The 20,046-nt window shown below is 41.8% G+C and overlaps 1 protein-coding gene across 3 annotated transcripts in view; it reads right to left on the bottom strand.

The window, feature by feature from the left end:
- The window catches only part of LOC103055510 (DEP domain-containing mTOR-interacting protein-like), a 39,143-nt gene extending 19,097 nt beyond the window's left edge, over positions 1–20,046 (bottom strand). Inside the window, exons 1-3 of one of the 3 annotated variants that reach the window (XM_088153759.1) lie at positions 19,761–20,046; positions 8,482–8,664; positions 923–1,126 (exon numbers count right to left, since the gene is read on the bottom strand). In XM_088153759.1, coding sequence (XP_088009885.1) covers positions 923–1,126; positions 8,482–8,664; positions 19,761–19,846 — 473 coding nt within the window. In that variant the 5' untranslated portion in view covers positions 19,847–20,046. The remainder of the gene's footprint in view (positions 1–922; positions 1,127–8,481; positions 8,665–19,760) is intronic. The other 2 variants (XM_088153760.1, XM_007422825.3) reach the window with 2 other exon arrangements.

The following is a 20,046-nucleotide window of genomic DNA, read 5'->3' as shown; positions in this document are numbered from 1 at the left end:
AAAGGAAATAAACATTACAAATTATACAGCCATTAGTCTACTGAGCATCAATAGCATATTGATGAGCAAGCAGACTTTGGGGTTGGTGGGTGTCTGCAACCCATTACCTAATAATAAATTAACTTATGGGGGAAAGTACGGCTAGATTCTTCAGCTTTTGGTAAAGAAACATGGGATGTTCAGTCTGAAGAAAGTGGGATGTTCAGTCTGATGAAAAGAAGGCATAGAGGAGAGATGACAGCCCTCTTCAGGCACCTAAAGGGGAGCTACAGAGAAGATAGTCAAGAATTATTTTTCACAGCCATAGAAACATGGACCAGAAATAACTGGTATAAGCTGAAGTTAGCTAGATTTCGTTGAAGTATAAGGAAAAGCTTCCTGAGGGTAAGATTTCACTCACTAAGATCAGTGATGCAGATAAAAAGTGTGGGGCTTTGATAGCAGCCATAATTGCCATCTTGACCTTTTTGACCCCCCTCCCCTTGCAAGTCAGTATTGCAAGGAGATCGTGAGTGAGGATCCTAAAGTGAGAAGTTTCCAACACAAAAATCTGAAACATGGACAGGGCATGAGCATTTGCCACCAATATTGGACAGATATGCTTTACAGAGAGAGGAAGGAAGGAAGGAAGGAAGGAAGGAAGGAAGGAAGGAAGGAAGGAAGGAAGGAAGGAAGGAAGGAAGGAAGGAAGGAAGGAAGGAAGGAAGGAGGGAGGGAGGGAGGGAGGGAGGGAGGGAGGGAGGCAGGCAGGCAGGCAGGCAGGCAGGCAGGCAGGCAGGCAGGCAGGCAGGCAGGCAGGCTTGAGGAATTCTAATTTCTCTCCTTTTTCCAAATCTCCCCCAAATTAAAGCCCAGAGAAAGTATAGCTATGTGGGTTCCCAGTGGGAGCTCTGAAGACTACGAACAGCGAGGGCTTACGTACGTCTCGTAGAGGCTTTGCCCTCTCAGGAACACCTTGACTTCCTTGTTGAGAGGGAAGGTCCCATCATCCTTGCGGAAGCGATAGAGCAGCTTAGCGTCCTTGTAGTCCAAATGTTCATCGCACACTGAAAGACGTTTGAGACACATCTCAGCACCTTCCAAACTTTGATATACAAGGTAGACTTTCGCCTTCCGCAAATGCAGGCTGGCATCCAACAGAGATAAAAATGCAAGGTTACATTGATCCCCCCCCCTTGTTTTATTTCCAATTCAGGAAGGGCTCCAACCATTTATAATCAAACATCACAAACTGCTACGTGTGACTCCACTAATGATCAAAAGCTTGCTGAAAACCTGGGTCAGCTTTTAGTTTGAGACAAGCAGAAACAAGTGACAGACAGAAGTTACATAAAATCAAAACTGCCAAAGAGAATGAAGTCCTTTTAGATCACAACTCCCATAATCCCCTGCCCTTATGGCCAGAGATTGGGGTGATGCAAGCCAGGGGCCAGAACATTTGGAAGACATTTGTTAGAAAAAGAACACACTTTTTATTAATGATAGTTCTAATCCACCCAATAATTAAGGTTCTCCACCTGAATAATGTATTACCTTAAAATGTTTTTTAAAAAGCAGATAAAAGCAATGAACCAGTATAACAATTTTAAAAAACCAGAGCAAACAACATAAGAAATGTGCTGTTTCCCAGTGTAGAAGAGATGCTTAAAATCAAATGGAACATAAAACTACAGAAATGCCTGGGGTTTAAATGCTTTCACTTAAAGGTGTGATGTTGATTATGAAGATGAAGATGATGATGATGATATTGAAGTGGGTTAAGCCTAATTTAATAGAACCTGCAGCAACAGCACTACTGTGCAACACATCTACACATGGAAAAATGAATTTTACCTAGCATGCAGATCCTAGTCCCATAATTTAATTCTGCATATTATTAAAATGTTACAGCTGGTGATAGCCCATAGCTGATCCTGAAAGCTTAATCTTTCAAAAGCTTAATTGGACCCAGTTACTACTTGGAGGGGAGGCCATTAGGAGATTCCAGGCTAGAGGGGAAGTCAGGAAAAAAAAAAACCTGGAAAAATGCAAGAGGTGCACTTTCTGGGTCCTGAAAGATGACACTGTTTGATTGAAGGGACCTGGAGCATGCCAACCCTGTTGGCTTGTGCTGGCTGGGCAGAAACCACAAGAGGTAGATAACCATGCCCAGTGGTGTATAGGGAGAGAGTCTATGGTGGTGTAGTATAGTGGTTAAGGCACCAGGCTAGAAACTGGGAGTCCATGGGTTCTAGTCCTGCCTTTAGACATGAAGCCAGCAGGATGACCTTGGGCCAGTCCCTCTCTCTCAGCCCTCGGAAGGAGGAGGCCATAGCAAACCACTTCTGAAAAACCTTGGCAAAAAAAAAAACTTCTGGGGCTAATCCAGGCAGTTGCCAGGAGTCAAAAACTGACTCAGAAGCACATGCTCACGCGTGCACACACACACACACACAGACACCTTATATAGGGTGGTGGTCAAGGTGATGACCATCATCTTGAATCACACCTGGAAGCATCCTGGCAACCAGTGTAGCTCACAAAGTTCACGAAGCAGAAGTGTCATGTCAGCATATCCTGAGGCCTGCCCATCACTGCCCGCACTGTTGCCTTCTGGACCAGTTGAAGCTTCTGAGTGGTCTTCAAGGGCAGCCCCAGGTAGAGCGTATGGCAGCAATCAAGCCATGAGGCGATTAGGGTGTGAATGACTGTCCAGAGTCAAATGAAGCCTATAGGAAGATTACTTTCTTCTCACCGATCAGTTCAAAAGGCGGTTTCTTCCTTTGGGCAATGAAAAGAACAGGACTGCAGGGATGCTGAAGAAAGACAAGCACAGCCCAAAACGATACCCAGGATTGTCTGTTTTACCGAGGATTATCCAGGCTGAAAGACAGCTTGGAAAATCAGCCCCCAAAGTCCTCCTCCTTGATAGGGCTGTGCTCATTAAGGAAAAGTCTTACGATTCTTTTCCTCTTGCTGGTGGAAAATATGTACCAGCTTGGGGAGGTGGGGTTGGGAGTCAGATCTAAGTGTTAATCTTTAACCGCAAACTAATTGCAGTTCCATTAGAGCACCATAACAGCATTTCATTCAATTCGAGGTACAGCTGCAGCAGACGGTAGGAAACTTGGTGTTTACCAAGCTGGGTAATTCAGGCAGAATCCAAAGATCTCCAAACATTCTTCTTTTGGAGAACAGGTGGCCCATATTGAATCACCCCCACTGCTCTTCTTACCTACCACCTCACTATTAAATGGAAGAGTGTGCAATACATTCACGTCAGCGCTTAGCAGAAATATCTTGAACACCTGTGATTTTTCACTCCTTGGACATGTACAAGATTATTTTTCCTTATCATTAGGGGTTCCAATAGACTGTAGAATATTCATACCAGAATCTGATGAAAGAATAATTGTGATAAAGGCAGCTAGAGGCTTTATAACAGGCAAAAGTGATTCAGATGTTGCTCTGCCAGATACAACTTTGAAAATACACCAATTTGTTTTTTTTAAAAAAAAAAAACTGCATCAAAGACATTTACACTGAAAAGGACATCAGCAAATCAGGAGAGATGATCATGATTGGGAATCCTACTTAAATTGATCCTGCAAAGTTCAAAGCAACTGATCTAATTCTTTACCTGTCTTCCTTCCTTCCTTCCTTCCTTCCTTCCTTCCTTCCTTCCTTCCTTCCTTCCTTCCTTCCTTCCTTCCTTCCTTCCTTCCTTCCCTCCCTCCCTCCCTCCCTCCCTCCCTCCCTCCTTTCTTTCTTTCTTTCTTTCTTTCTTTCTTTCTTTCTTTCTTTCTTTCTTTCTTTCTTTCTTTCTTTCTTTCTTTCTTTCTTTCTTGTCTGAGACCAATTTTTTAAAACATAATAATGCAACAGTATATCAAACAAAAAATAAAAATTAATGTGTACAAGGAAGGCTGAAGCAATTAATTGTACACAATTAATGTGTACAAGGAAGGCTGAAACAATTAACAGTGTGGGGAAGGCACCAGTCACTTTTACAAGCTACGGTTACTGTTAGAACTTTTTACGGTTACTGTTAGAAATCCAGAAACCTGTCTGGAAATAGCTGAAGTTTGATCTTGTTTGTTTGTCTGTTTGTTTATGTGTCACATTTATATAGCTGCCCATCTCACACAAAGCGACTCTGGGTGGCATACAACAATCAAATAAATAATAAGTGGATAAAAACAAGCATGATAAAAAGATAAAAAGGGATGATTAAAATAACATTATCAAAAATTTTAAAATTCAGAGCTTTGGAGTTGGAGGAAAACAGTGATCTCTTGTTCAGAAGACCAATAAAGGTTTCTAACAATTGGTGTTATAAGTTCTGACCTCCATTTAGTATATAGCAGGCATTCTAACATTACATGAGATCCAGACCCGAGTGCTGTATCAGAACATACACGGGATGGTTTTCATAGGAGATCCTGATGGATCTGCCTGTGGCCACCATAATAGGGAACTGGCCAATTCAGACCAAAATGAAAAGTCTTCTGGGTTAAATGTTGAAAAGCTATATAGGAATGGACCAAGGATAGATGTTTATCAGAGTGGGAAACTCTGATTCATGACACTTGAATTATTCTTCAGCTCCATTCTTCCAGCACCAAATCTATTATCAGTGTAAACTTTGATCCATCAGGACTGTTCTTATTCAGCATCCCCAGACTAGCACCTTCATGTTAGATTGCACTGAACCCCCACACCCAACATATCTGGGGAGACCCTCACTTTCTGCTTGCCCCATTGCACTTCCTGAGGGCAGAGATGGATGATGTCAATCTCCCAACTTCTAGTCCATAACAAATGCATCCTGTGCCCATATTTTCCAGATGTGATGGAAAACTGCTGTTTTCTGACCTACAGGTAGTCCTCACTTAGCAACCACAATTGGGACCAGCAACTTGGTTGCTAAGCAATGAGGTTGCTAAACAGAAAATCACATGACCATGACTGGGCTTACAACCTTAGTTCCCCTTTGGTTGCTAAGTGAAGCAACACAGTCACTAAGTGAAAAATCATGTGACCACCACTTATGAATTTACTTCTGCCTTCCATATTGTAGAGTATTAACTCTGCTTGTTGCAAGCAAAAATGTACACCAGTTGCAAAGCATGCAAATGGCGATCACGTGACTGTGAGACACTGCAACGGTCATAAATGTGAGGATATAATAATATAATCACAAAGTTATATAATATAATAAATGTGAGGATATATACCATAAATGTGAGGCTATATAATATAATCACAAAGTTATTTTTTAGCACTGTCATAACTTCAAATGGTCACTGTACAAGGCAGTTGGTAAGTGAGGACAACTTGTATAACATCTTAAGCTCTTCAGAGCAGATGGGCTTCAATACTTTGTCCCATTCCGGTAGCATCCTGTAATAGTATGTGGGAAAGATCTTGAGAGACTGGGTGAAGAGACGCTGCCAAGATAGATAAGAGACAGGCTGTAAAGGGGTGTGTGTGTGTGTGTGTGGGGGGGGGAAATAGGATTCTCCTTTCAGACTTGCAAAATTCTGTCAATGTAGCTTTACAATAAAGTAGAATTAGCTCATCTGGTTGTGATTCCTGTAAGACCAACATCAGTCTTGCAAGTCTGAAAGTACAATTCTCCCTCCTGTCTTTTTTATAGCCTGAGAAACTAGGGAGGGTCACTTCTGAGCCTCTTGCCCCACCCACTATCCAGCTGCGGGCTATTCTGTCTCTTATCTGACCATCCCCTTGGCAGCATCTCTTTGTCCCGTCTCCCAAGGTCTTTCCCACGTACCATTACACATCCCCAGCTCTGATTGGCTGCAGTGCCTGGCACACACACACACACACACAAAGACACAATCTGGGCAACCATTTTGTCCTGGGCTACCAGGAGACAGTAATTGATTTTTTTTATAACCATGCGGTTCTCAATGAACCATCCTGAACCACAGAAGTTCATCCTCCATTCAACCCTTACATCTCCCAGGGGAGACTCCTTCAGTTTCCATGCAGGCTGATGAACCATATTCCCTTTGCTTGCAATAATGCAAAGCTTCCCTTGCCTTTATTTTTAAAAATGTCTTCAAGTTGTAACTAGGAAACTTCCTACTTTCTTTCTAGGAAGCTCTTCCTCTGTACATAGTCTCCATGGACCTACAGAGAAAGGTAGGAAGCCTGTCCCCCTCTTGCTTTGATTATTGTAGTATCAGATCAAAGATGCTGCAGTAAGGAAGGAAAAAAGATAAAGGGTCTGCTTTAGCATCAAAGGGGGCAGGGGGAGGAGTGAAAGTATCCCTTTGTGCAAACCTCTAGGAAAGCATAGGAAAGGCTAGTGAGGAGGGATTAATCTCTAAAAGGAAAAGGCAAGTACTGTTAGGCTGCCAATAGAAGAGAATATCTGCAGGTCAGGGTTGAACTGTGGATTCCTTGGTGCTCTCTGAGCTTGGTTGTTTCCTTGCAGACGTTTCATTACCCAACTAGGTAACATCACCAGTGCTTAGTCAGGTAATGAAACGTCTACAAGCAAACCACCAAGCTCAGAGAGCACCAAGGACTTCATTGTTAGACTGGTCCACACAGGAGCCACGCAGTAATAATCATAATCCTGGACACCAGTCCAGCCCTGTTGCAACCCATGGCACTTCAAATTTTCTGAAGTTGGTTTAAGAAACAGCTGGGAACAGCATGGGAGGCAAGCAGCTTAAGCTGCAGTGCGGAATTGCCCTCTGTCAAAAGATGATCAAAGCTGTAGCCAAGCCCTAATATGGTGGGGAAAGCATGACCAATGGTTTCCACCCCAAACACCAGGCTCTGTTCAGGACAGGCAGACTCAAAGAGTTGGACTCCGTCTTCACCTAGATACCATTTCTGAAAAAGCACCCGCAGAGCAGGCCAACTGTCATGTTTGCCAAATGCATACAGCAATGAAAGTATGCATAGGTGTTTGTGGAATGTTTGATTTATATCCCTGAAGGAGAAGCCATCAAAGAAGACTTCAGTTCCCCATGCTTGGATTTTCACCAGTACATCTACGTGCCACATCGGAGTAGAAATTCCTTACCCTGTTCTGTGGCTTACACATGAAGTTCTCAGATATACACAGAGCTGCTGTTCCAAGCTTTTGTTGACTGTTCATGCTCTGCCTCAAAAAGTCATGGGGAAATATCCCACAACCTGTATATTTTGATTTTTAGCCACCTCATTCTGCAAGCTATTTGGAGATGGAGATAGACCCAGACCTTGTGCACCTCCTAGGGGAGGATGACTGTGGGGCCTCTGCCAGATAATCTTGAAAAGGGAATATTCATCAAGCAGGAAACACCTAAGAAATCTTCCAGTGACCATTCCCACCTTAATGATTGGCTCCTTCATGGTGTGTTTGTTGAAAAACTGAAGCATCACCTTCTCTTTTAAAAAACAAACACACACCCCATCAAGAATTTCTAGCTATCTGTGAAGAAAACTCTCCCTTTACAAAACAGCAAGATTTTTCAACGTCGTCCTTCTTATCTTACAGGCTTATTCTTGGTTCATAACTCATATCCTTAATTACACTAGTTCACCAACTTCCTATGAGATACCAATGCAGATCGTTTGCTTATGCCATGCTTTTTAGAAAACAAATAACAGAAAGACTGCCGTACCATGCAAAGCTGTTGAGCACAAAGAGGTTCCAAGTTAATTATAAATATAAAGCAACCTTTGAATCAACACTTTACACAGAATGCTTATTGCAATCAGAAATGCAAACTCCAAAATTTTTTGTAATAATCTATTGCATTTCATCTATAAGGAAGTAATTACAGTACAAAGACTGGTGAATATCAGTTGGTTCATGGATGTTTCAGAAGTGTCCTTGGAAAAGGACATTTTGGGCCTAAATAAGAACTTTTTTTAAAAACTTGGGATTCTTCCCTCTCTTTTGTTTACACCATTCAAACTCCAGGAGTTGAGCCTGATTCAATGGCACTTAAGTAATGTAAATATTATTACTCATTCCCTACCTTTATATTCCTCCCTTTATATTTTTACTGGCCTTTGAGATTACTCCTCCTTTTTTGTTAAAAGCTCTCCTTTTCCATTATTTATGTCTGCAACCCATTGAGAAGGCACCAGACCAGCCTTGGCGTCATAGGGAACTGATCCCCAACTAGATTATCTTTTCAGCCATATTTTTCAAATAGAAGGGTTTTACTCAACTTCAAGAACTTGCTTTAAAGCAGAGATGCCTGAACTTGTGAGTTTCCAGATACAGCTAAACTTCCAGGAGTCCTAGCCGGCCTGGTCAATGATGAAAAAGATGGAAGTTGGAGTTCAACATTCAGAGAGCTGCAGCATGTCCCTGAGCTTGGTTTAAGGAATGAACATGATCCACAGAATCTCAGATCCTTTTGTGAGATCTCTGGGCCACTGTTTAAGGGAACAGCCTGAACAGTTGGATAGAGCACCTTCATGCCATTGGGAAAAGTCCTCAAAGGTTACTAGAATTGAGAAGCTCACCAACCGTGATGAATAATGTCATGGTCCATGAGCTTCTGCATCAGCCGGATGCCTGTCTCACGGTCTGGGGCTTCTTTGTGGTCAATCAACCAGTCGATGAGCTCCTTGGCCACAAAGCAATTTGGGTATGTGCGAAGATGGTAGCGGCGGTCCTTTATAAGCTTGCCATCATGAAGACGAAGCCTAGGATGGAAAATAAAATGCAGGAGAACCAGTGGCAGATACACAAGTAACATATAGTACCTATGCCCTTGAAATCTGAGCAGCAGGGTCTTTGGACTATCACGCGTATAAGTCGAGTGGAAACACGTCTGACCGCTCTTTGCTATTACAGTTTTTCTGAGGTTCACTTATTTTACTAATCATCTGGGTGCTGAGTGATGCTTCCTAGAAAGATCAAGCGCTCCGAACAAATGAATATTATGAACAGTTTTCTTAAGGAGCGTTTCCCTTTTACTACACTGCACTGCTAATTTTTTTTTTTCTTCCTGCCCATGCTCTTTCTGATTCAGGCTGTTAGGGTGACCCCCATCCAGAACTTCTCTTTACTGATTTTATTTGAAACTCTTGTATATATGGCTTTCTCTGCAAATATCCTCAAGTGAATGTAGAAAAGTATACCTCAGCAGGTCATACCTATTCTAATTCTTTATGTTTAAAAACAGGAGAACGCCAGTCAAACCTTTGCAAACTCTCTGTTCCTTCTTCACCTCCTCCTTCTCCTGTGGGTGTGTGTTCTGAGTTGTTTACTTTTGCATTTCTCTCCATGAGACAGAATGGTTGGCAATGTACAGGCAATTAATTATAACCAACAATTATTCATTCAGTTGTCTCTTTTTTAATCCTGGCCCAGTTCTTCTTTTTTTAAAGTATAGTTTCTGTTGAAAATGCACACACATACAGAACTATGCACAGACATGTGTAACATGCACACATTGTTTTAAGCTAGGGGAAATCTCCAGGAATGGTTTCATCTGGATGGGTAAGTCTAGTTTGACAAGTTAAGGAGAATCAATTCTGTTTTTCTCCATTATGGAACAAGTTGACATTTTTATTTTGTTACTTATCTATTGTACTCCCCATGCTCCTGGCAAACCAGCTGGTGGGGAGGGGGGTTTCAAGCCTTTTAATGCTACTGTTTTAGTGTTTGGGTTATGTATCAGTTAGGTTTAAATGTCAACTACCCCAAGTTGTTGAAAGGGTGGGCAGCATAGAAATGTTCTAGAATAACAAATAATTAAATGGCATGATACATTTTTTAAGGTGCCCTAAATCCCCATGGGGTACCAGCATTGTGCCACATCTGTGTTAGAGAAATTAGTAATTCTTGTATTGCATCGTATTGTATCGTATTATAGTGGTTATGTTCACTACTGAGCCTGCCTGTAGAACTTACAGACTATATGTTCCATATCATGTTTACAGAGTTGAACATACAATCTATAAGATTTAACATATGGGTGCAACCTAACACCTGACAGGTTCCAACAAGAATGAAACTGGTTGTGCATCAATGTGCTGCAGCTGCCAAAAAAGCCAATGCAGTTTTGGGCTGCATCAATAGAGGTAGAGTGTCAAGATCATAAAAAAAGTTAGTACCATTCTATGCTGCACTGGTGGACTAGAAGACTTTCAAGGTCCCTCCCAGCCCTATGATTCTATATATAGGGCTCCTGCTGGTCAGTAGCGAATGCAACCACTGTAATTCAAAGTTATACATACACCCCTAGGGCAGGGGGAGGTCTGGAGGCTTGCAGTGTGAGGCCCAGAGAAATTAACATCTAAACTCTCTAGTCTGAGAGTGTAAACAAATAAGAAATGAATGTGTACCACTGTAATGGTATGTGGGAATGACCCTGGGTTATGGGGTGAACAGATGCTGCCTAGAATATGGTCAGATAAGAGAGGGCATAGCCCACAGCTGCATAATGGAGGGAGAAAGAAGTTCAGAAGGGACCCTCCCTAGCTTTTCAGGCTGTAAAGGTGATGACAGGAGATTTGTACTTTCAGACTTGCAAGATTTTGTTAATGTAGATTTACAATAAAGTAGAATTAGCTCATCTGGTTGTATTTTCTGTCTGGTCTACCTGGGAAGGCTGACATCAGTCTTGCAAGTCTTTGTTTCCTTTACAGTCCGAGAAGCTAGGGAGGGTCCTTTCTGAGTTTCTTTCTGTCCCATTATGCAGCTGCGGGCTATGCCCTCTCTTATCTGATTATTCCCTAGGCAGTATCTCTTCCCCCATCTCCCAAGTCATTCCCACATACCATTACAACCACTCAGAGTATCTATCTTTATATTCTTCTATCAATTGGATACCATATATAATTAAAATGTAGTTTGTAGCCCCTAAAGCACATTCATATAATATGTCAATGTTTTACTGTGCCAGAGGGGGCATGAAAGGCACAATCAATACACCATCTACAATTTAGAAATGCCATCTCTGGATTTTCACCCAGAGGATGTTCTAGGATAATAATAGAAAATTCAAAGCAAATGAACCAGAGGTGTTTGCTGTAAGCAGGCAACCAGCCAATAACATAATCAGCAGGTAACTATAGTTCCCAGGAAAAAAGGAAGGAACATCACAAATGGTTTTTAATTTTTCCAAGAATAGCATCACAGTATCGCTCCAGAACGTATGGTCATGCATCAGCCCAATTACTGGTGGATTGATGCATTCTGGAATTCCACGATGAAGGAAAGTTCAACTGAAGTTGTGAGAAGATTGAACTAGGCTGCGTACTATGGAATTCTCCAGCTTTATGACTCCATAATCATGGGTGGAAGCTGGAAGCAATGGAACAGGCCCTTCTCCAAAAGCTGGCCTGAAGCCCAGAACGCCCAAGTGATGGTGTTGCTTTGTCAAGGTCTCTCTGAGGACAGAACAGCTCTGACCTTGTGTCAGAACATTAAACAAAAATAAATCAAGCGATATCTGATGCCAACAAGACTCTCCAGGGCCATTTCAAATGCTGTTTTGGCTTAAACAAAGACTCTCCAGAGACCTAAGCATCTCTTATGCTAGTGGGCTAAAGTCTGATTTTGATATTTCTGACCAGATTCTAATCTTCTACTCCATCTCCAGACCACACACTCACTCTTTATTCACTGAAATATTTATCCTCCTTTGCTTGGATGGGAACAGCTGGAAATAGGTGAAAGGAGATGGATCTTTTGCCTCCTGTTTACTTTTAGGGTTTGGTAATGGTGTTCTAAAAATAAGCCCTCTGTGTAAATTTGCTCTCTAGATCTGTGTTTCTCAACCTTGGCAGCTTTAATATGTGTGGACTTCAACTCCCAGAATTCCCTAGCCAGCCTGGGAGAATTCTGGGAGTTGAAGTCCATGCAACTTAAAGTTGCCAAGGTTGAGAAACAGTAATCTAGATTATAGGATACTGGTATTTCAAGACCGCCTGAATTCTCCAGGATTCTCTCCATAGGAGAAATAAGATTCTGTACCCATTGCCTTTGGACTTCTTGACCACTGGAAGGAGTAAGGCAGCATTTCACTCTTTCTTTACAGTCCTTCAAAGAAGAAAAGGAAAAGTAAAGAAGAGAAGAGAAAAAAAGATGGGTGTCTATAGTAAGCAATGAGTATTATGATTTGTATACAAGCCTTTATCTGATCTAGTCTACTTTAGAGCTGCTATGGCATTCAGTTCTGATGTTGTATTCACTGGTGAGGTTGCAAGCCGGTCGCCATTAGCAGATGCACCCGAGGTCTTGCCATTTTGAAAGACACTTTTTATTTTTCAGTCTCCCTGCCAAGTGACCCCACTTTATCCTCCTCTCATTTCTCTGAGTTCCATGAATGCTTTCTCAGATGTTGCTTCCTTTAGAGGAGTATGTTGGAAGCTTATTGGTATTTCTGTAAATTTTGCATTTCTAAATGCCCTTAGCTGAGCATAGGTGGAAATGCTCAGTTGAAAACATTTTAACAAAGGAAATCTGCAGCTTGTTATTCTATCTCCAGAGATACAGAGACAGGACTCTAAGATGCTTTCAGATCTTGGTCCTCTTCGTTCCTATCTCAACTGCACTGTAGTCTCTTTTTTATTCATCCTTAAATGGGGGAAGGGCAATTCCGTTCACTTTCTGCCCAATTTTTCTATGCAGAACATGCTAAAAGCATTTTTTTTTATTGAAAAGCAGGGGTCTAACCATTTCACTGCTAAGACAATAGGTCACTAGTTGTTTGAGCAAATGTCACCAAGTTGGTGTCCACTCTTAGCAACCGCTAGGATAGGTTTTCTCCAGAATGAACTGCTTTCAGCTTGGTCTTCTAGGCCTCTAGCTGTTAACTAAATGTGCCTGGTCAAAAGGTTTGCCCAATTTGAAGCAGTCCTTTTGACCCCTTTGTGCTGTCCCATACCACATGATCAAAAGCTGGCCTTCAGTCCAACTAGATGCATCAAAGAGATATGAAAGACAGTCAGCTGGGAATGGGGGCAGAGCAGCAGGGGGAAATGAATAGCTGTGGGGACACTGGGGTTCAGGATACAACTTGGTTCTTTCCATGGAATGTCAGCCAGGAACTACAGAAGTTCTTCGTACAACTACAAAGGACGACTACAACCAGCTAAGAAATCTGGTTTGACAGGAACTGGTTTCCTCTCAAACAACCCGTTTAAACCAAAAGTGGCTGTTAATTTAAAATGAACCCCAATTAGCCCCAGACCCAGATTTTCAGAGATCAAACTAAAGGGTAGGCAAAACAGGAAAAGAAAAAGTGTGTATACCAAAAGAGTTCAGCTATATTGATCGAAATGTCAAATAGAAGGTCATTTATCCTCAGGGTTCCCCTTTGGAAAACAAAGAGAAGGCCCCACTTACATGGTCCCTGGGAATTTCCGAACGTGTAATGTTCTTGCTGCAGGCAAAAATTCTTCATTGTAAGGAGTGGAGGGGAAATGAAGCCTGTATATACAGTAGATGGCCCATGTATGTATATGGATTTGCTGCCTAGGTAAGCCTCAAGATTTGTAAGCTAAATTCATTTTCCCTGGCTGCATATGCAAGCAATACTTGGATCGCTTTTCACAACCTGTCCCAATCAGGAAGATAAGCTTGGATAAGATACCTGTCCTCAGACCAGAGGTGACTTTTTATAGCTGGTAACTCCTTACCAGAATCTGAATTAATTCCCCATCCACTTGCTTATTTATGGCTTTGTCTTCAGCTGAAAGAACAGTGCACTTAAGATCAACAGTGGGTCCCCTGATGCTTTTGGGAACCCCATAATTCATAGGCCATGAACCATATGGATGGGGTACCCCATATTTGCATTACACATATGGCCTCTATAAGGCAGTCTGTCATAAGTTCATGGGCTCCTTTCAGATTCAAAGGGAAATTAGGAAGCTGTCTTCTACCAAGGTGAACCTCTGAACCATTGAACCTCAAACTACTGAGAACAGCAGGGACTAGGTTCTCCATGTTTCTTCCATTTCTGCATGGGCTATGTTGGAAATTGAACCTGGGGTCAACAGATGCTCTGACATTGAACCCCGGACTTTCCCCAGGGGAAAGAATGCCTGAATGGCTAACAAGATGTTCAAGGAAGGTACAATGAGAACATTATTAGCTGTGCTGGTGGTTCACATAGGGACCTGTGGTCCTACAGACCTGGATGAGAAGGCTATTTTCCAGTTAGGAAAACTCAAAAGTAATACAGGAACAAGATTCCAAACTAGGCAATCATACAAGCATGCAGGAAACCTTTACTATGGGACATGAAAATTGCACTAACTCCTAAGGTCAGAAGAATTGTATTGCCTCCATTTCCGAGTGCTTTGATTTGTACAGCCACAAAATGGAGATGTCAGGAGGGGTGGGAAGAACCCCAAGGCTTCCACAAGGACAAAGACCATTCAACTAGGTTAGGGCTTGGGGAGGTACTGGGTGATTGTGGAATGCTGAATATGGGAAGCCAGATGGGAAGGGGGATGGATTATCAGGGAAGAGGGCATGGCAATCTGAAATAGCAGCACCTTCTGCAGTTCAAAATGTGGTGCCAAGTTGGACTTCAGGAGTCCTTTGCCTTGGGGACCAATGAACTCTACAAAGAGCTTCTTGTCCATCATGCTGTAACAGATATAGTCCGCTACAACAGGGTTCCTCAACCTTGGCAACTTTAAGACGGGTGGACTTCAACTCCCAGAATTCCCCAGCCAGCCATGCTGGCTGGGGAATTCTGGGAGTTGAAATCCACCCGTCTTAAAGTTGCCAAGGTTGAGGAACCCTGCACTACAAGATCGATGGATGGATTTATATAATGTATATGGCCGCCCAACCCAAACAATGCAGTTACACCAGAAAATAATGCAAGACAGAAATAATAATCAATAATCAAGTTGACCTTGCTCACATTCATAGCCTCTCCCAACAGGGACTTTACTCATCCCATCCCCAACACCTGAGAGAAGAGCCAAGGTTTTAAGCCATTCTAATAGCCAAAAGGGTCAGGGCCAACTGAACTTTGGGAGTGGGGGTGGGGGTGGTGATCATTCCAAGGGCCAGGTACCACTGTAGAAAAAGTGTGTCTCCTTATCAAGTGGCACTGTTTCAGGGAAAGGACCTGAAGTATGCCCCTGCTCTTAGAACAAGTGAGATAGGCAGATGTTCTTCAGCAGAGATTGCCCCACAAATATCCTGGACCTGTACCACGGAGACCTTTATAGATGATAACTAACACCTTGCAATGCACCCAGAAGCTGATAGGAAGCCAGTGCAGCTCACAAAATAGTGACCGTTTGTTGATACAATTAGCATGTTGTCCCTCCAGACCAGTGTTTCTCAACCTTGGCCATTTTAAGGTGTGTGGACTTCAACTCCCATAATTCCCCAGCCAGCATGGCTGGCTGGGGAATTCTGGGAGTTGAAGTCCACACATCTTAAACTGGTAAGGTTGAGAAATACTACTCCAGGCCTTCATTTACAATCTGCCAGGACACAGCTTAATTTTTCCTGTTAAGGGGGTGAGCAGACAGGCACACTTTCGAACAAAATCTGGACTGCAGATACTTTCAATTTTTACCTTCTAAGAATTCCTACAGGGCTCATTCCTGGAAATGAAGGTAATGCTGGAACATCCCAGTTGCCCACTTTGGTTGTTGGGTTTTGCTTTTGCTTTTGCTTTTGATTAATTAATTAATTAATTATATATCACATTGATAAGGTGCCCATCTCACACCAAGTGACTCTGGGTTGTGTACAACAATTAAATAAAATAGCAAATAGATAAAAACAACCGTGATAAAAGATAAAAACGTGATTATTCAAATAGAACCATATCAAAAAGTTTAATTTTTTTTAAATTTTAAAATATACAAAGCCCACAGAGGGAGAGAGCTATCAATCCTACTGGAGCCATCTAAGAATGTCTCTGATTCCCAAGGACCTCCCAGGCCTGAGGACATATATGACATAAACTTCTGATTTTTATTTTCTTGTAAATAATTAACAGAATTGTGTACATGAAAATAAATATCGGGAAATGTCTAGAAATGTACAGTACTGATGCCTGGAAACAGCTTCATTCTGCTTGTACCGTGACCAGGAGCAAGCACCCAATGATTCCCTCAACCAGTCAGTTGGCATCAAGATTGCCATTTTTTTTCCTTATGCAGCTCTTGCTGATAACATTTAAAAGTGTCAACAGAAGAGAATATGTGTAGCTCAGGGTTGAACTGTGGAGTCCTGGGGGTTCTCTGAGCTTGGTTGTTTTCTTGCAAACGTTTCGTTATCTGGCTAGGTAACATCTTCAGTGCCAGAAAGGAGTGGGGTTTGCTCTGATCCCATTCCATTCTAGCACTGAAGATGTTACCTAGCTGGGTAATGAAACGTTTGCAAGAAAACAACCAAGCTCAGAGAACCCCAAGGACTCCACATTTAAAAGCGTGTCTACCCCTCAGGGTTCCAACCTTTTCCATTTTTTTAAAAAAAACTTTTTTAAATTTTCAAACATTATTCTTCCATTTTCTTCCTTGCGGTTAACATTTTGAGATAGCGGACAGTCCTTTTTAATAACTTGGTTTGAAAGGGTTGTCACGGAGAAAATCTACACGGCCACTAAGAGTCAACTCCACCTTGATGGCACATGATCAATCAACTGAAAGGTTTGAAATCCTAAATCTGAAAGCCAAGTTTCTGCTTAATATATTGTTTACCATGCTTCGCATCCTTTGGGAGGAAGCTTTCGAAGAAATCAATATTAGCAGCTCTTTCCAAAACGAAAAAATGTTTCCATATTTGCTACCCAAGGAAAAGGAATGGAATAGTACTTTGGCAAATGGAATGCATTTTTCATTGTCAAAAGCGTGAGCCAACCATCATTAAAATAGTGCTAAGCATGCTTCCATTGACTCTGCCCGGCGCATTCTTACTTCCCACAAAATTATGAGTCATTATTGCACCATTCAACAGCAATAACTGTTGACAGCCTAGGTGCCCACAATATCATTTTGCATGCACTTAAGAACTCCATCCTGCTCATAATAATATTGTGGTTGGCCCTGCAAGGTAGGCCAGGTTAGGAAATAGATACCACAAGAAATATTAGAACTGTATTGAAATAGGATATAATAGCAGAAACTCGAAACCCTGACAGTGCTGGTCCTTCCCTCCCTCTTATACCAAAGAGAGTCAAGGCACAGTAATTTCATTTTCTCTCAAGGCTTTCTTGTTTTCCCAGACTGAGTTCATGTTTTGCTCCTGGTCTCAAGCTCATGTTTTGATAATGGTCTCCGCATACTTTCTCCAAGGACATTTCTGTGCTCCTCTACAGTTTCATAGCAGAGAGGCTCTGAGCCTCTGGCCATGATTTTTATTTGGAAGAGTTGGAACCTAGAATCTTTCTCAGCTAATCCTGAAAATGTAGGTTTCAGATTCCACGAAGCCTGGAATTTGAAATGGAGCTTTCATTAAAGACATGAAACAGGCTGCTAGACCTTTGACTCTCAAGTTCAATGCATATATTTTGAGACTGTGCACGCAAAACTGCTATGGAGGCATTGCTTGCTCAAATTAAATAGTTGGGAGTTGGGTGGCGTGCACATTTGATAAATAAGAGAAAGTAAATAAACAGGAGTAGAAGGAAACTAAAGATTCCAGATAGTGTATGATAGAGTGAAGGCAAGAGCTGACAAGGTCCATTACAAGCAGAGGATCTGAGACCAGGCTGGTCCATTACAATCTCAAGAAATAAGGTGGACATCCACCTCTTCCTCCGAGGTGCAAGGAGCTCCAGTGCATTATAATGTCCCAATGGGAAAAGAGGCATAGGAATCGAAACTTGGGCCTGAATCCTAGAGCTTGTAGTAGCTTGTTATTAAAAGCTTTTGTAGTATTTTATCAGAACTACGATCTTGAATCTCTGGCTAGTTTGAAATCAGTCTCGGTAAAGTCTTACAGATAAGGTACTATACATAGTAAAGCTCTTTCTTGGGGTCAAGATGCTATTCTAATATTGACTCCAAAGTCCTATTCAACCAGTGTATGAATTTTAAATAATAATCATTTCTATTGTTCCAGCATTTTAGCATGACTTGAGGATTAATGACAAATTGCCTCTTAACCGTTCCTTAGTTTCTATCAGTGGTGTTCAGGACAGAAGATGGCAGGGTTTTTTAGAGTAAAGCGGTGACTTTACTACAAAACAAAATAAAACCAAAGAGAAGGACGGTAATTTGTAATTAAAGTTGCTTTTCTTTGCAGGGAAAATTCCTTTGAAGAGGAATTGATGAAGGGCAGCAATAAAATAAGGTAAATATAAAAGGAGAAAGCTCTTGATTAAAGGGCAAAAATCCTAAAAACCTCCATCATTCATGATGTCTTGAGTTCTCATGTTATTATTAACACACAGAAGAAGTCTGAAAAACACAGAAGGACAATGCAGAAAAAACCTACAGGACAGCTATGTCATATGGATTCTCCATAAAAAGTAGTAGAATAAAAGATGGGAATTTCAGCAAAAGGCAGCTACTGTAAAAAGAATCCAAGGCACAGCAAAGATTTTTGAAGGCAGAAAGGACTGGGTGAGGTTCTCCATAATCTTCTAAATTCCTGCTATTGTCCTACTAATTCATTATTTGCAGACACTTAGCAGGCAGGTTCTCATATTATAATGCAGATTTCCACCATCCTTCCTAACATTTTATTTTTGTCCGTCTTCACAAAAAACATGCCAGAACTGCCCTTATTTTATGTTTCTCTCTTTTGGCATGGAAAACTTCGTGACAGTTTGATGTGACCATTCTCCATGATAAAATTGTGGCAGTAAATAAATTGGAACTATTCTAATGGCTAAGCCCAATTCTTGTTAGACCAGCATTGTACTCAAACTTAGAACTTAGGTTTAACAGTGACAAGGGATTCAGAATATTGTTATGTGATCTTTTGGTAAGTAAATATCCAAGTTTTTCTTCATTCTCTGTTCTTTCTGTTTCTCCTTCTGGTGCTTCTTGCCTCCCATGTTAATTTCATCATTTTTCCTAGCTAGGAAAAGTAGATTTAGGTGAACAAATCAATCAGCATGTGAACTTTAATCAATTCTCATTGTCCCCAGATTTATCTATTCTGCAGGAGGCTTGAACCAAGAGCCAAGTGGGTCATATGGCAGATGACCAAGGATTGCTTATAGAAACACACTTTTCTTAGAAAATTACTAGGTCAAATAATAAGTGAAGAGGATGCTTTTGGTAAGATTTTTTTTTTTTTTTAATCAAGGGCATATCTACCTTGGGGTCTGAATGCCAGGTCAAGTACACTACTAACATTGCTTCTTTCTCCTGCTCTGGGTATTTTAGAACTTTTCAAACTTTAAAAGCCTTTCCCAGTCTGTTGGATCCCAAATATGTTGGAAATACAATCTCCAGCATTCCCAGACAGGTTGGCCAATGCAGTTGGGGGGGGGGGGCACCAATTTGAAGAAAGTTCCTTTTAAAAAGAGCAGACCCTCTTCCCATTTTCACCATTTCACATTGCCTTTGGCATTCCCCCAATTCCTTGCAAATTGACTTTTCCTGTAAACTACTAGAATATGAACAACTCAAGGTGGCATCAAACCAGAGACATGGTTTCCCCCTTCATCTACAACCACTCATCTTCCAAACGTAAATTAGGCAAGTTTGCATTTTTTTCATTCTTTAGCTTCAAAGACAGAGACAAAGGAGTTTTAAGCCTGGGAAGTCCTTTGTTTAACGCTGCCAGACATGGGACCCTTTTCAAGAGGAAGAGGGGAGAAACAGAGAAAGAGAGCCTTGACCACACAACGTACCGGACCTGTTCCCCTGCGATCATGACTTCAGCTCTGTGATGCTGCTCGGTTGCTTTTTGTTTGAAGATGGTGCTCAAGTTCTCCATCCCAGCCCGTCCGTGAAAGCAGCGTTGGTGAAGGGAGGCAGCTGCGTAGTGCAAGCTCCTAAGCAGTTACTAAGCCTGGCTTTCCATGAGCGTGTTTGCCTTGCTGCTCAGAGTGCGGCTCCCTGCCAGAAACATCTTGTTAGCACTTCCACGGAAGATAAGCGCGGGCTGCTTACTTCGACTGGAAGGGTGGAGAAAAG

Source organism: Python bivittatus, unplaced genomic scaffold (assembly GCF_059951505.1).
Source record: "Python bivittatus isolate LINGU-HERP-01145 unplaced genomic scaffold, Pbiv_v1 ctg000700_np1212, whole genome shotgun sequence".
Taxonomy (NCBI): Eukaryota; Metazoa; Chordata; class Lepidosauria; order Squamata; family Pythonidae; genus Python; species Python bivittatus.
This window is presented reverse-complemented; position numbering and strand designations above follow the sequence as displayed.